Source organism: Ornithorhynchus anatinus, chromosome 9 (assembly GCF_004115215.2).
Source record: "Ornithorhynchus anatinus isolate Pmale09 chromosome 9, mOrnAna1.pri.v4, whole genome shotgun sequence".
Classification (NCBI taxonomy): domain Eukaryota; kingdom Metazoa; phylum Chordata; class Mammalia; order Monotremata; family Ornithorhynchidae; genus Ornithorhynchus; species Ornithorhynchus anatinus.
Genome location: NC_041736.1, coordinates 31,102,470 through 31,115,772, shown reverse-complemented (window position 1 = coordinate 31,115,772; position 13,303 = coordinate 31,102,470). Strand labels below are relative to the sequence as shown.

At 63.3% G+C, this 13,303-nt stretch overlaps 1 protein-coding gene across 1 annotated transcript; it reads right to left on the bottom strand.

Annotated features, from left to right (window-relative positions):
- Positions 1-5,583: 5,583 nt before the first annotated feature.
- GDF7 (growth differentiation factor 7) lies at positions 5,584-11,437 on the bottom strand. The gene is made up of 4 exons (XM_039913001.1): positions 11,143-11,437; positions 6,297-6,698; positions 6,008-6,125; positions 5,584-5,933 (listed from the first exon to the last, which is right to left on the bottom strand). Exons 1-4 carry the CDS (start codon positions 11,435-11,437, stop codon positions 5,612-5,614), a joined length of 1,137 nt encoding a protein of 378 aa, XP_039768935.1. The 3' UTR covers positions 5,584-5,611.
- Between the last annotated feature and the right edge of the window lie 1,866 nt (positions 11,438-13,303).

Genomic DNA, 13,303 nt, shown 5'->3' with positions numbered 1-13,303 from the left:
AAGGCCTTGGAGGAGCCAGGCTGTCCGCCTCCCAAAACACCAAATGGCTACAGATGAGGGAGGAAGTAAGGCTGATTTCTACAGAGACCCTTAAAGTCCAGTCTCACCATCCTATGTAACCTTCCCCCCCCCCGACCTCCCTTGGGCAAAATTCTTGGGAGAGAATGGGAGTTTCTCCAGCAGGATGAGTAGAGATGGAAATGCTTGAAGATGCTTTCAGCTGAGAACTTAACACTGAAAGATCAACTGCGGGCAGGCGAGGTAACAGTGAGCTGTGTGACCTGGGGCAAGTCAACTTAATTTCACTGGGCCTCGGTTTCCGCAACTGTAAAATGTAAAAACCGTATACCTGCTCTCCCTCCTAACTTTAGACCGTGAGCCCCAGGTGGGACAGGGACTCTATCCAACCTGATTAGCTTGCAACTACCCCAGCACTTAGAACAGTGCTTGACACATAGTTAGTGCTTAACAAATACCATTTTTTAAAAAAGGAACTCTGATTAGAGAAAAATACAACAAAATTTAGGAAATACTGTCTATTGAGCTCAGTGTTTTTCAAAAATACCACCCCCCTCTTCCCAGGGTGGCCTCGGTGACAGGGGGGACTTTTCCAGAGATTTTCGAGAAGGTGGGGATTTTCAAAAACCTTTCCATTAGCTGGGTCTCCTTTCCGAAATTTTACAAAGATTGGACCTTTTTTGGCAAACCCCCCGAAACGCCACCAGTATTTTTACTTAAGAGTTAAGTGAACCTAAACAGTCCTGAAGTTCTGAAAAACAGTGACTGTGCCGATATAGAAATCATCCCTCATCACCTTCTCCAGTTTGGGCAATTACCTCCCTGGGCCTCCGGAACAGCGGCCTGCGCGTTTCACTGAGAAATCAATCGACGGTATTTATCGAGTGCTTACTACGTGCAGAACACTGTACTAAACGCTTATGACCGAGCTTTACTGTAGCAGTACACTCCTTGTTCCCGCTGCAATGCCAATCTATTGGTGACGGTCACCCAGCTTTTGTTGGGATGGTCTCCCCAGATTTGCCAGTATCCGGTGGTGGCTTCCCTTCTAGACTGTACGGTTGTTGCAGGCGGGGAACGTATCTTACAACTCTACCGTACTGTACTCTCCCAACCGCTTAGCACGACGATCTGCACACAGTCCGAGCTCAATAAATACCATCGATGATGATGATCTGTCCGTCACTTGGATGTAGTTTTCAAACTTGAAGTGATTGGGTAAAAATCACTCCCATTTTCCAATCATTTGTAAAGCCACCAAAAAATACATCTCGCTAATGGCACCGATCTGGCTTTTCATTCGAAGAGTCCAGACGGCGGTTCCTTTTGGCCTTTTCCATTGCCGAGGGTCTTACCGAAACTTCGCACCGTTGCCTTTTCAAGCGTAACCAGGCAAGTTATACTCATATACTCCCCTCATCCCCACACGTTCCACTTTTGTATCTAGCTTTAAACTCGGTCACTTTTCCCGACCTTAAGTTGATTTCCATGTCTGCCTCCCCGCCACTAGACTGTAAACTCCCTGGGAGCAGCGAGGATGTCTATTAACTCTACCGTCCTCCCCCGAGCATTCAGTACCTCGCTCTGCGCGGAGTAAGCGCTCAGGAAATACTCCTGATTGACTGAGTCTCACCGAGACAAGGACTGCACGACTTTGTAAAATTCCTAGGCCCCTGTGCTGTGATCATCCCTGGAGAACCGAAAAGTCGCCTTCAGAAAAATCTTCTCTCCCCCCCGCTTGGAATTCCCTTCATCCACAGGAGGAAGCAGGGAATGGCTTTTCCGCCCTCCCGGAGGGGCTTCTCTCCTCGGCCTGTCACGGCTGTCACAGCCTCGCTAGTCCCCCGGGGTCCGCTCACAGCTCGGCGTCTCCCAACCCGACCGCCGGCAATCCGCTCGTCCGCCGACAGGCTTAAAGGCCGGGACGATCTCGCCTCTCCTGCCACGACACGGCGGAACCTGCTCTGAAACACCGATCTACAAAGCCGCGGGCTGGGGAACAAGGCCCTGGCTGCCTCGTCCTCTGGAGCGACCAGTGACCGGCTGATTCCAGAGAGGATCTCGGGGCCGGGGGGTGGGGGGACGGGCCCCGCGGGGACCTCCTCCTGCTGAGTTTTTTTGTGCAGGGCAACCACCCTGCGTCTGACCTCTCCTGACCACAGTACTTTCTAGCGACCTTCCCGCGTCGGCTTTGGCTCTGTAGGAGTGAGGATGGTGGAAAGAAAAACAGGGCACCAAAGGACAGAAGAAATCAAAGCAAGAAAGAAATCAAGAAACTTCAAGACAGAGTCACGGCTTCCTTCCTTCTGCAGGTCACAGACACTTAGTTTGGCCCTCTGTGCGGGGTAAGCATTCGATAAATCGATCGACTGAACCCGGGCTCGCACACAGCCACCTTTCCACTAAGGACTGACGCCGGGCGAGTTGAAAAGAATGATCGCCGTCATTAACAGCATTCATCCGACACTTAAGTGTGTGCAGACCGCTGTACCGCGTACCCGCCGGGCACTCTATCGGGCACTTGAGAACATAAACCGGAGTCAAAGGCGCAATTCCCGCCCTCAGTCGTTGCCCTACTTTTGCCCCCTTTTGAAGTGGAGTGGGAGGGGGATAAAGGGATGCTGCAAGCCCGGTACCTTTACATGCTTTTAAAATTAACTAAACTGCATCGGAGTGAGCCTATTTGCCCCTAGGCGTCAAGAACGGTGGAGAGGGCAAAAAGCCAAAGGGGGAGAGGAAAGAGCAGGACCAGGTGCCAATCTTGGACTGGATCATTTTCCTCCAAAATTGTCATTTTCTCCTAATATTTACATGATTCTCCCCATGAAGCAGACGGTCTGAGAACACAGCCTATCGCACTCACAATAAACGCCTCACCGAAAGGTTCAGAGCTGGACGACAAGACAGGGCGGGTAAGGCTTTGGGTTAGACCCCCGCAGTCGGGGATTCAGCGGGAAGACCTCAGCTCTGATCTTTTAAAGGAACTAACACCCCGGCTTAAATGCAGAAGGACATTTCCAGTTAGAGATAATTGCATTAGTCGTTTCCCCTCCGCAGGGGCTCATGGAAGACCTATCTGATTAACGGTTAACGATTATGCAGCAAAGGAAATTACTGCCTCATACAGTTCACGAGCAAATCTTATAAGAAACACCACGGAGAGATCATTTTTAAAATGGTAACCGTCCTCCCTCCTCCCCCCCGAAAATAAAAAATCACGGGAAATTGAGATTCCCGCCCTCCCTCGGCTCCCTCAAGTGAAATACTCTGGCCTAGTCACTTTAAAAACAAAAAAGTTTTAAAACTTCAGTTTCACATCATTGAATATCCCGGGATTCACTTCCAGGAACATTGAATCGAGGCCTTAAACTTCTCCCCCTTATTCAAGGATCCAAAACTTGAACTGCTCACTAGTGCTGGTCACTCGCTTTTATTTTTCATCACATGACAATGAATCACACGTAAACGGAGCATACAAGAGTTATTGAAATTTCACATCAGAAAAGCTGCGCCTTAAATTAATGAAAGCCATAAAATTCATAAAACTCTCCTTATGACAGTTTGGCCGATGTCCTCGCCTTGTGAAAAGAGAACTTTAAACCCTCGATTTACTTTTCCCCGTCTTTCCTCTCCGCTGCAGACAGGTCCATTTCCGACCTCCCTACCGATCTCACTTCTTCATTCGCGAGTCAGGAATGAGGCAGAGACAGATCGACGCTTTAAGGATACCAATTAAAGAAAGGTTTAAAATCGATCGGCCGATTTGATCGAATACGGTCACTAGTGGCCTTGGCAAGATCTTCCTCCATTTAAAATGAAGCCGGAGGGTGAAATTCAAGGTCCGGGAAGCTAACTGTGCCGTCCTCGGGCTCGGTACGGTGCCTGGCACAGAGTAAGCGCTTAACAGATACCAGAGCTATTATTATTATTATTATTGTTCTTGTTGTGCTCCGCAAGGCCAGAGGTTGGAAGGGGCGGCTTGGTGAGAGAGAGACAGAGAGTGAACACCGGCTGGATTCGAAACCAGGAACCTTCTGCGGCTCTGGTCTTCTAGGGGACGGAAGTTCTCCGCTGGCTCTTGTCCCCCTTCGTCTCCGCATCCTACGGGCGTCAGGCCCTGGGCCATCCCCGCCCCGGGGAGGGAGAAGGGGAAGGAGGGAGGAAAAGAGGGTGCGGGGGGCAACCCGACGGAAACGCGGCAAGAAACGCGGAAGGGTGCCCCTGCGCCGCAGGGGCTCCCTTCGCATCGCTCTCGCTTCCATTCCGGGGAAATCCCCGGAGCGGCCGCCCCGGGCTCTCGGCTCCTTGGGATGCACAGCTCCCACCTGCGATCTACCCCGCAACGCCGGGTGTAGAATAAGGCCACGGCCCCGCCGGAGCCGGGGGGTTCACCGCCGGCCGGTCCCGGGCCTCGCCGACCACTCGGATCGAGACTTCGAGAGGGGAAGGTTGAAGGCGGAGGTTTAAACCTCGACTCCGGATGACTGTCCTCAGGCGAACGCAGAGCTGACAAAGGCACTTTTGTGCGGTTTCACGTTCCCCGCCAGCCCCCGCGCCCCCGTGACCGCAGCCCCGCCGAAGACCACGGCAACCGGCCACGCCTCCCAAGTGTGTAAAATCTGACGGAGACGCAGCAGCTAAAAGTACGCACACGTCGGTCGGTTCTAAGGCGCGGGTGGCTTCCCGGACGATTCGAAGTGATCTCCTCCGGTGAAGCCGGCCCGCCAGGCGGGCGGCCCCGGGAGTCATCCCGGCCTCTTGCTCGAAACCCCGTCGTAGGTCTTCCGAGTCCGGGACTCCCGTCCAGCTGGCCGATCCGACGGCGCCGGCCGATCTGGGCCCGCCCGGGACGTGGGTCTGACGGACGGGTTCGCTCCACCGTATTTACCGAGGGCCAAGTGCCGGAAGCACCGGACCAAGCGCTTGATGGCCTAGGAGAGGTCACCGCGGCCCCCGCTTCCAAGGCCTCGTACTCGTCCCTCTCTTTCTGTCCCTTCCAAAGACCCAGATGCCCGCGCCGGGCACGCCCCGGGCCGGCCCCGACCGGGGCCGGGCCACACCGGCCGGCCCTCAGCCGTCGAACGCGTTCTTCCGGATGCCCCTCGCCCCCGGCCGGCCTCCCCCGTCCCACTGGGGACCGGGAAAACCGAAAACTCCTTCCCGGGGCTGTCTCTCCACCGCATTCATCGGCCGCCGCGGGTCGGATCCGAGGAGCGCTCGACGGCGGCCCTTCGCCGCGGGGAAAGGTTTCCGTGTCCGAGACCCGAAGGGCCTCGGGGAGGGTGTCGGGCGGCCGCCCCGGTGGGTCTTTCTTATCCTGCAAGCTAGGAAATGTCTTTCTCCTCGCCCCCGCCCACCTCCCGGGGTGAACTCCTAAGCGCGGGGGCCGCTCGGAAAGGCTGTCCCCGGGCCCTTTGGGCGCCTTGGGCGCCGGGTCTCGACGTCCGTCGGGGGCCCGGCCCGGGAGCGCGAGCCCGCCCCGTGGGCCCCGTCCGTCCGCCCGCCTCCGGCGGGGTCGGGGTCGGGGTCGGCCGAGGGGGTCGGCCGAGGGGGGCGGCGGGCGGGGCGGCCCCCGGGGCCCGGCCGTCGACGGCTACCTGCAGCCGCAGGTCTCCACCACCATGTCCTCGTACTGCTTGTAGACCACGTTGTTGCCGGCGTCGATGTAGAGGATGCTGATGGGGCTGAGCTTGGCGGGGACGCAGCAGCTGGGCGGCGCGGCGGCGGGGTCCATGGAGTGCACCAGGGTCTGGATGATGGCGTGGTTGGTGGGCTCCAGGTGCGAGCGCAGCGGGAAGTCGCAGGGGCCCTCGCAGTGGTAGGCCTCGTAGTCCAGGGGGGCGATGATCCAGTCGTCCCAGCCCAGCTCCTTGAAGTCCACGTGCAGGGGCTTGCGGCTGCAGCGGGTGCGGGCCCTGCGGGGCAGCGGGCCGGGCCCCCCGACGGCTGCCCCGACGGCTCCCCCGACGGGGCCTCCTCCGCCCCCCGCCGCCGCCCGGCGCCGCCTCCGCCTCCGCCGCCGCCTCCGCCTCCGCCGCCGCCTGCGCCTCGGCCGCCAGGGGGCGCTCCGCCCGCGCCTCGGCCGCCAGGGGGCGCTCCGCCCGCGCCTCGGCCGCCAGGGGGCGCGCCTCCCGCCCGCCGCCTCCCGCCCCAGCAGGCCGCCTCCGCCGCCGCCCCCGCCCCCGCCCCCGCCGCCGCCGCCGCCCCCGCCGCCGCCCCCGCCCCCGCCGCCTTCTGCTTCTCCGGCCCGACGGCGCGGGCGGGAGGAGACGACGAGCAGCGCCGCCTCGTGGCGGGGGCGGCGGCCGAAGCCCGCCCGGCTCGGGGCAGCGGGGCGCCGCCCGGCCCGGCCAGGACGCGCAGCAGCAGGCGGAGGGCGGGCGTCCGGGCCCGCGGGTCCCGCCGCCGCCGCCGCAGCGCCGCCGACACGTCGAACACCTCCCAGCGGGCCGCGCCGGCCAGGGGCCGGGCCGCCCGGGCCGCCAGCAGCGCGGGCCCGCGGGCCGGAGGGGCGGCGGGCGGCCGAGGCGGGAGCAGCAGCAGCAGCAGGCGTCCCGGGGCCGCCGGACCCGCCGCCGGCCGTCGCAGCACCCGCAGCTCCGCCGCCACCACCTCGTCGGCGGCCGGCAGGCTGGACACGTCGAAGACGAAGGTCTGGCCCGTCGCGGCCGTCGAGTCGTCTGCGGGGCGAGAGGCGGACGGCGGCCCGGCTCAGCCCGGCTCGGCCTCCCGGGACCCCCCGCCCCCGCCCCGTAAGGACCGGCCCGGCCCGGCCCGGCCCTCCCTCCCTCCTCCCGGGACCCACCCCGCAAGGACCGGCCCGGCCCGGCCCTCCCTCCCTCCCTCCTCCCGGGACCCGCCCCGCAAGGACCGGCCCGCCCGAGGACCGCGGCCTCCTTGGGGGCGGGGCGGGCTCACGGAGGGCCTGGCCGCCCTCCCCGCCCTCGGTTTACCCACGAGCGGGGCGAAGCGGCTGGCTCGGAGGCAGACGAAGGAGCCGGGATTCGAACCCACCGCCTCGGACTCCCAAACCCGGGCTCCGGCCGCGCCGCCTCCCCCACGGCGGGCTGAACGAATGCCGCCGCCGTTAGTAATAATTAATAACGTCGGCATTCGCTAAGCGCTTACTATGTGCAGAGCACCGTTCTGAGCGCTGGGGGACGTACGGGGTCATCGGGCCGTCCCCCGTGAGGCTCACGGTTAATCCCCGTTTTACAGATGAGGGAACTGAGGCCCAGAGAAGCGAAGCGACTCGCCCACGGGCACACGGCTGACAAGCGGCAGGGCCGGCAGTCGAACTCATGACCTCCGACTCCCAAGCCCGGGCTCCGTCCACCGTCAAGTCCCACCCTCCCCGGCTCCGCGTCCGGCTGCTCCCCCTCCCCGGGCCCGTCGGGGGCCTGGGACCTGCCGGTGGACGGAGCCCGGGCCTGGGGGGGTCGGGAGGACCTGGGTTCTAATCCCAGCGCCGCCACCTGCCCGCTGCGGGACCCCGGCCAAGTCGCTCCGCTTCTCTGGGCCTCGGTCACCACACCTGGGAAATGGGGAGGGTCGCTGGGAGCCCCGCGGGGGCCGGGGACGGTGTCCCACCTCATCAGGGTCTACGGCCTCCGGCTCCGAGCGCGGTGGCCGGCCCCTAGGAAGCCCCTTTGAAATACCGTTTTTTTCAAAAAAGAAAATAACCCCCGCAAGCTTCGTTGGGCACGGCGCGCCGGTCGGGGCCGGAGGAGGGGGCTGGGGTGGGGTTGGGGGCGTCCCGTGCCCCCGCCGCCTGGATTTCGTTTCGCTCCTTTCTCCCAATTTATTAGCCATCTCCCGGGCGCGGGCGGGTCCCGGCGGGGCGAAGGGGGGTGAAAACCGTAGAAATTCCTCCCCGAGGGCGATAAGGAGATCTCTTTGAAGGGCTCATATGGTTTCATTTTTCCCTGAGACTGTGCAGGCCCCCTGGGCCGCCCGGGCCCGGGCCAGTAGCCGGGCGGGCCGGGGCACGGGGACCCCCGGGGGACCCCCAGGGCGTCCCCGCGGGGGCACCGGGCCGGGAGGAGCCCCCCGCGGCAAGGACCGGCCGGGGGAGCCGGGGGGCAGGAGGGCCTTGGGCTCGGGGCAGGGCCCGCCTGGAGCCGACCAGCTCCTCCCGCCCCGCCGCCCTTTGCTTCCACCCGAAATCGGCGTCTAGCGGGTTGGCCGACCGGCTAGGGGTGGGCATCCGGCTAGGGGTGGAAATGCAGCTAGAGATGGGCGTCCGGCTAGGGGTGGCCTCCAGCTAGGGGTGGGCATCCTGCTAGGAGGGCATCCAACTGGGGGGGGGGCATCCAGCTAGGGGTGGCAAAGCGCTGAGCACAGTGCTCTGCACCTAGTAAGCGTTCAATAAATACTATCGAATGAATCCAGCTAGAGGTGGGCATCCGGCTGGGAGTGGGCATCCCGCTAGGCTGGCATCCGGCTAGAGGTGGGCCTCCAGTTAGAGGTGAGATTCCCACTAGGGGTGGCATCCGGCTAGAGATGGGCATCCGGTTAGGGGTGGGCCCGCGGTTGGCGGGGAGGGAGCCTTATCCTGCCTCGGGCCAAGGCTTTGCCCGGGGAGAGGCGGCTCGGGTTTGCGCGCTTTTCTTCCCTGTGGAAGGCGGGTGGGCAGGACCGGCCCCCGGCCCCCTCTGCCCCCTCTGCCCCCTCTGCCCCCTCTGCCCCCGGGCCCCTCTGCCCTCGGCCCCCTCTGCCCTGGGCCTCCGCCGCCCAACGCCGCCCTCCAGCCACGGCTCGGCCTGGGCAGAATTAAGACCCAAATTACGTGAATTTCCGCCTGAAATTAGTTAAATTCTCCCGATCTGTCCGCTTTAATGCCTTCAGTGGAGATTAATAAAATCCAGATGATCAAAAAAAAAAAGTAGGGGACCCCCCCCACCCCCAACGAAGGCAGCCCCCAAAGTGCCTGGCTCGGGGCCTACCTCTGAGCCCGGGGCGAGTTGCGGAGGGCAAAGTGGATGGTCGGGGGGAGGGGGGGGCATCGATCCGGGAACAGCTCGGCTACACCCACCCCGACTGACCCTGTCTGTCTCTCTGTCTCTGTCTGCGTCTCTGTCTCTCCCCCCGCGGCCTCCCTTCCCGGTTCTCGGTACCCGAGGGCGGCGGATGGCAGGCGGGAGGTGGCAGGGGCGAGGAAGCTGACGGTTTTCGTCTGGGGCCGGGAAGGCGCCCCCTCCTCCCCCCACTGCGGCCGCCCTGACCCCTCCGAGGGGCGGAGGAGATAAGAAGAAGGGTCGGGGGAAGGAGGCGGGGGGTTGGCGCAGAGTTGGTCTGCTTTCTTTTCTTTTTTCCCCCTAGATCTAGGCGGAGGAGCCGGGCGCGCTGACCTGTTTTCTCGGCGAGGCCGGAGGCTGATACCCCTGATGCCATCTCTGCCCTCCGCGGGCCCGGAGACGGGGCAGGGGGGCAGAGGGGGCAGGGGGCGGCAGAAGCAGCAGCCGCACCAATGACACACAGACGTGCTTGCTTCCCAGGCCCGGAGGGATGTTCTGTCAGAGCTACTCTCCCAAGCGTTTAGTACAGTGCTCGTTCAGTAAATCCGACCGATCGCCTGTGGTTCGGGCTCAGACGGGCCCCCTGCGTCGCTGGCCGGCCTGCTTTCCCCCGGCCCGGACCCTCCGTTAGACCGGGCAGGAGATGTGTGGAGCTGCCCGGCACTTCCCCTTCATAATAATAATAATAATAATAATAATAATGGTATCTGTTAAGCGCTTACTCTGTGCCATGCACTGTTCTAAGCCCCGGGATAGATGCAAGGTGATCAGGTTGTCCCAATTGGGGTTCACGGTCTTCATCCCCGTTTTACAGACGAGGGGACTGAGACCCAGAGAAGCGAAGCGACTTGTCCCAAGTCGCCCGGCAGACGAGGGACGGAGGGGGGGGGGGATTCGAACTCACGACTTCTGACTCCCCAGCCCGGGCTCTTTCCACTGAGCCACGCTGCTTCTCTACAACTGCCCCTGCAACGGCTTCACAGCCTCCTCCTCCCCCGAACCCCCGAACCCGCGTTTCTCCATCTATCCCTAAACTCTCCCCTTCCTTCCCCCGCGTCCTCCGGTCGCTCGGTCCGTCCGTCGCTCGGCCCTGGTCCGGAGATGCGGCTTCCTGGGCCCCGCCACCCTGGGCCTCTGTCTCTCTCTCTCTGTCTTTCTCTGTCTGTCTCTCCCCGACATGTCCCCGCCACCCTGGGCTTCTGTCTCTCTCTCTCTCTCTCTGTCTTTCTCTGTCTCTCCCCGACGGGTCCCCGCCACCCTGGGCTTCTGTCTCTCTCTCTCCCCCACGGGTCCCCGCCTGCTGGCTTCTCTCTCTCTCTCTATGTCTCTGTCTCTCCCCGACATGTCCCCGCCACCCTGGGCTTCTGTCTCTCTCTGTCTCTCTCTCTCTGTCTCTCCCCGACGGGTCCCCGCCACCCTGGGCTTCTGTCTCTCTCTCTCCCCGACGGGTCCTCGCCCGCTGGCTTCTCTCTCTCTCTCTCTCTCTCTCTCTCTCTCTCTATGTCTCTGTCTCTCCCCGACGTGTCCCAGCCACCCTGGGCTTCTGTCTCTCTCTCTCCCCGACGGGTCCCCGCCACGCTGGCTTCTCTCTCTCTCTCTCTATGTCTCTGTCTCTCCCCGACGTGTTTCCACCACCCTGGGCTTCTGTCTCTCTCTCTCTCTCTGTCTCTCCCCGACGGGTCCCCGCCACCCTGGGCTTCTGTCTCTCTCTCTCTCCCCGACGGGTCCCCACCACTCTGGGCCTCCGTCTCTATCTCTCTATCTCTGTCTCGGTCTGTCTGTCCCCGACGGGTCCCCGCCACCCTGGACCTCTCTCTCTCTCTGTCTCTCTCTTTCTCTGTCTCTCTCCGACGGGTCCCCACCACCTTGGGCCTCTCTATCTCTCCATCTCTGTCTGTCTGTCCCCGACGGGTCCCCGCGGCAGACAGAGACAGAGACAGGCGGGGACCGTCCCAGACACCGAGAGCCCCGGGCCCCGAGCCCGTCAGGTCGGGCAGGTCCTTGGGGGGCGGCGGGGCTCGGCGGCCCCGTCCGGACGCGGGGGTGTTTGTCGGGGGCGTTTGTCGGGGGGTGTCGGGGCTGGGGGTCCGGGGAGGAGCGGACTCACCTGCGGTGGCCCGGTCGGCGAAGGCGGTGACGGTGTGGGCGCGGGCCGGGGCGGAGGGTCCGGGCGGCCTGAGCCCCGCCAGGCCGCGGTAGAGGGCCACCATGAACGGGTGCGGGACGACGGTGCCGTTGCGGAAGGCCGGCCCCGCGCCGCCCGACCCCGGGGGCCCCGGACCCGTCGCCCCGGACCCCGCCCGGGCCGGGCAGGCGCCCACGGCGGCCGGACGCAGCAGCGGCAGCAGCGGCAGCAGCAGCAGATCCAGCGCCGCCAACGCCGCCAACGCCCGCCGGGACATGGGGGGAGCGGAGCGGGGAGCAGCACGGCTCAGCTCGGCTCGGCTCGGCTCGGCTCGGCTCAGCTCGGCTCAGCTCAGCTGAGCACGGGGGTGAGGGCCCGGGAGCGGCGGGGCGGGGCGGGGCGGGGCGGGGCGGGGCGGGGCCGGGGTCGGGCCACCGTCCGCTGGCCCGGGAAACAGGTTTAAGAGCGAGCGAGCGAGCGGGCCCACCCCAGGGCGCCCCCTGCCGGCCGCGCCCAACCACCACGGCACCGCCCCCCTTGTCCTCCCCGCCCCAGACAGGGAGCCCCGCAGCACGGACCGGACCGGACGGGACGGCCCCGAGGGAGGGGACAAACCGGAGGCCAACGGACGGGGGACCGGGGCCCCGGGGGACGGGATGGGCCGAGCCGGGCCGGGCCGGGGAAGAGGGTTTCCGCCCGCCGGCCGAGCGGGGACGGAGCGAGGCCGCGGCCCCGGCGGGACGGGACGGGACGGGACGGGACGGGACGGGACCCGACGGGGCGGACGGGACCGGCCGGGCCGGGCGGCCTCGCCCTCGGGGCAGACGGGCCGGGGGCACCTCCCGGGGCACCTCCGGGGAGGGGCCGGGGCAGGCAGGCGGGCACGGCCGGGGACGGGGCCGAGAAACGGAATCCGCCGACGGAGACGGAAAGGACCGTCCGGACCCTCGACGGGCGCCCGAAATCGCCCCTCTGGGCCCCGTGGGTGGCTCTCGGACCCTCCTTCCTTCGTTCGCATCCGCTGCACGTTTACCGCGTGGGCAGAGCACTGTGCTAAGCAGCGTGGCTCAGTAGTGGAGTCGGAGGTCGTGGGTTCGCCTCCCGACTCCGCCACCTGTCTGCTGGGTGACCTTGGGCGAGTCGCTTCACTTCTAAGCAGCGTGGCTCAGGGGCAAGAGCCCGGGCTGAGGAGTCGGAGGTCGTGTGTTCGAATCCCCGCTCCGCCGCCTGTCGGCTGTGTGACCTCGAGCGAGTCACTTCGCTTCTCTGTGCCCCCGTTCCCTCCTCTGTAAAATGGGGACGAAGACCGCGAGCCCTACGTGGGACAACCCGATTACCTTGTATCTACCCCAGCGCCTAGAAGAGTGCTCGGCACATAGTAAGCGCTTAACAAATGCCAACATTATTATTATTATTATTATTATTATTATTATTATTATTCTCTGGGCCTCGGTTCCCTTATCTGTAAAATGGGGGTGAAGACCGAGTCCCATGTGGGACAGCCTGATGATCTTGTATCTAGAGAAGCAGCGTGGCTCAGTGGAAAGAGCCCGGGCTTGGGAGTCAGAGGTCATGAGTTCGAATGCCAGCTCTGCCACTTGTCAGCTGTGGGACTGTGGGCTTAACTGACTTCACTTCTCGGTGCCTCAGTTACCTCATCTGTAAAATGGGGATTAACCGTGAGCCTCACGTGGGGCAACCTGATGACCCTGTATCTCCCCCAGCGCTTAGAACAGTGCTCGGCACATAGTGAGCGCTAAACAAATACCAACATTATTATTATTATTATTATTATTACCCCAGCGCTTGGAACAGTACTCGACACATAGTGAGCGCTCAGCAAATACCACTATTATTACTAAGCGCTTGGGAAAGGACAATACAGCGAGACGGAGTGACAGTCCCTGCCCAACAACCAGCTCCCAGTCTAGCGCGGGGAGCAGGCGTCGGTGCGAGTAACGAGGCAGGGCGAGGAATAAAGCCGCGCGGCTCGGTTGGAAAGGGCCCGGGTTTGGGAGTCGGAGGTCACGGGTTCGAATCCCGCCCCTGCCACTTGGCGGCTGTGTGACTGGGGGCGAGCCCACTTCACTCCTCTGGGCCTCGGTGACCTCCTCTGGAAAATGGGGATGAAGACTTGGGAGCC

Bases quoted from the DNA above. Each gene is read 5' to 3' on its own strand.
- GDF7 (XM_039913001.1), bottom strand. From the start codon at position 11,437: ATGTCCCGGCGGGCGTTGGCGGCGTTGGCGGCGCTGGATCTGCTGCTG. The intron at 6,699-11,142 runs GTGAGTCCGCTC...CTCGCCCCGCAG, and splicing joins CGCCGACCGGGCCACCGCAG to ACGACTCGACGGCCGCGACG. The intron at 6,126-6,296 runs GCTCGTCGTCTC...CTGGCGGCCGAG, and splicing joins CCCCGCCACGAGGCGGCGCT to GCGCGGGCGGAGCGCCCCCT.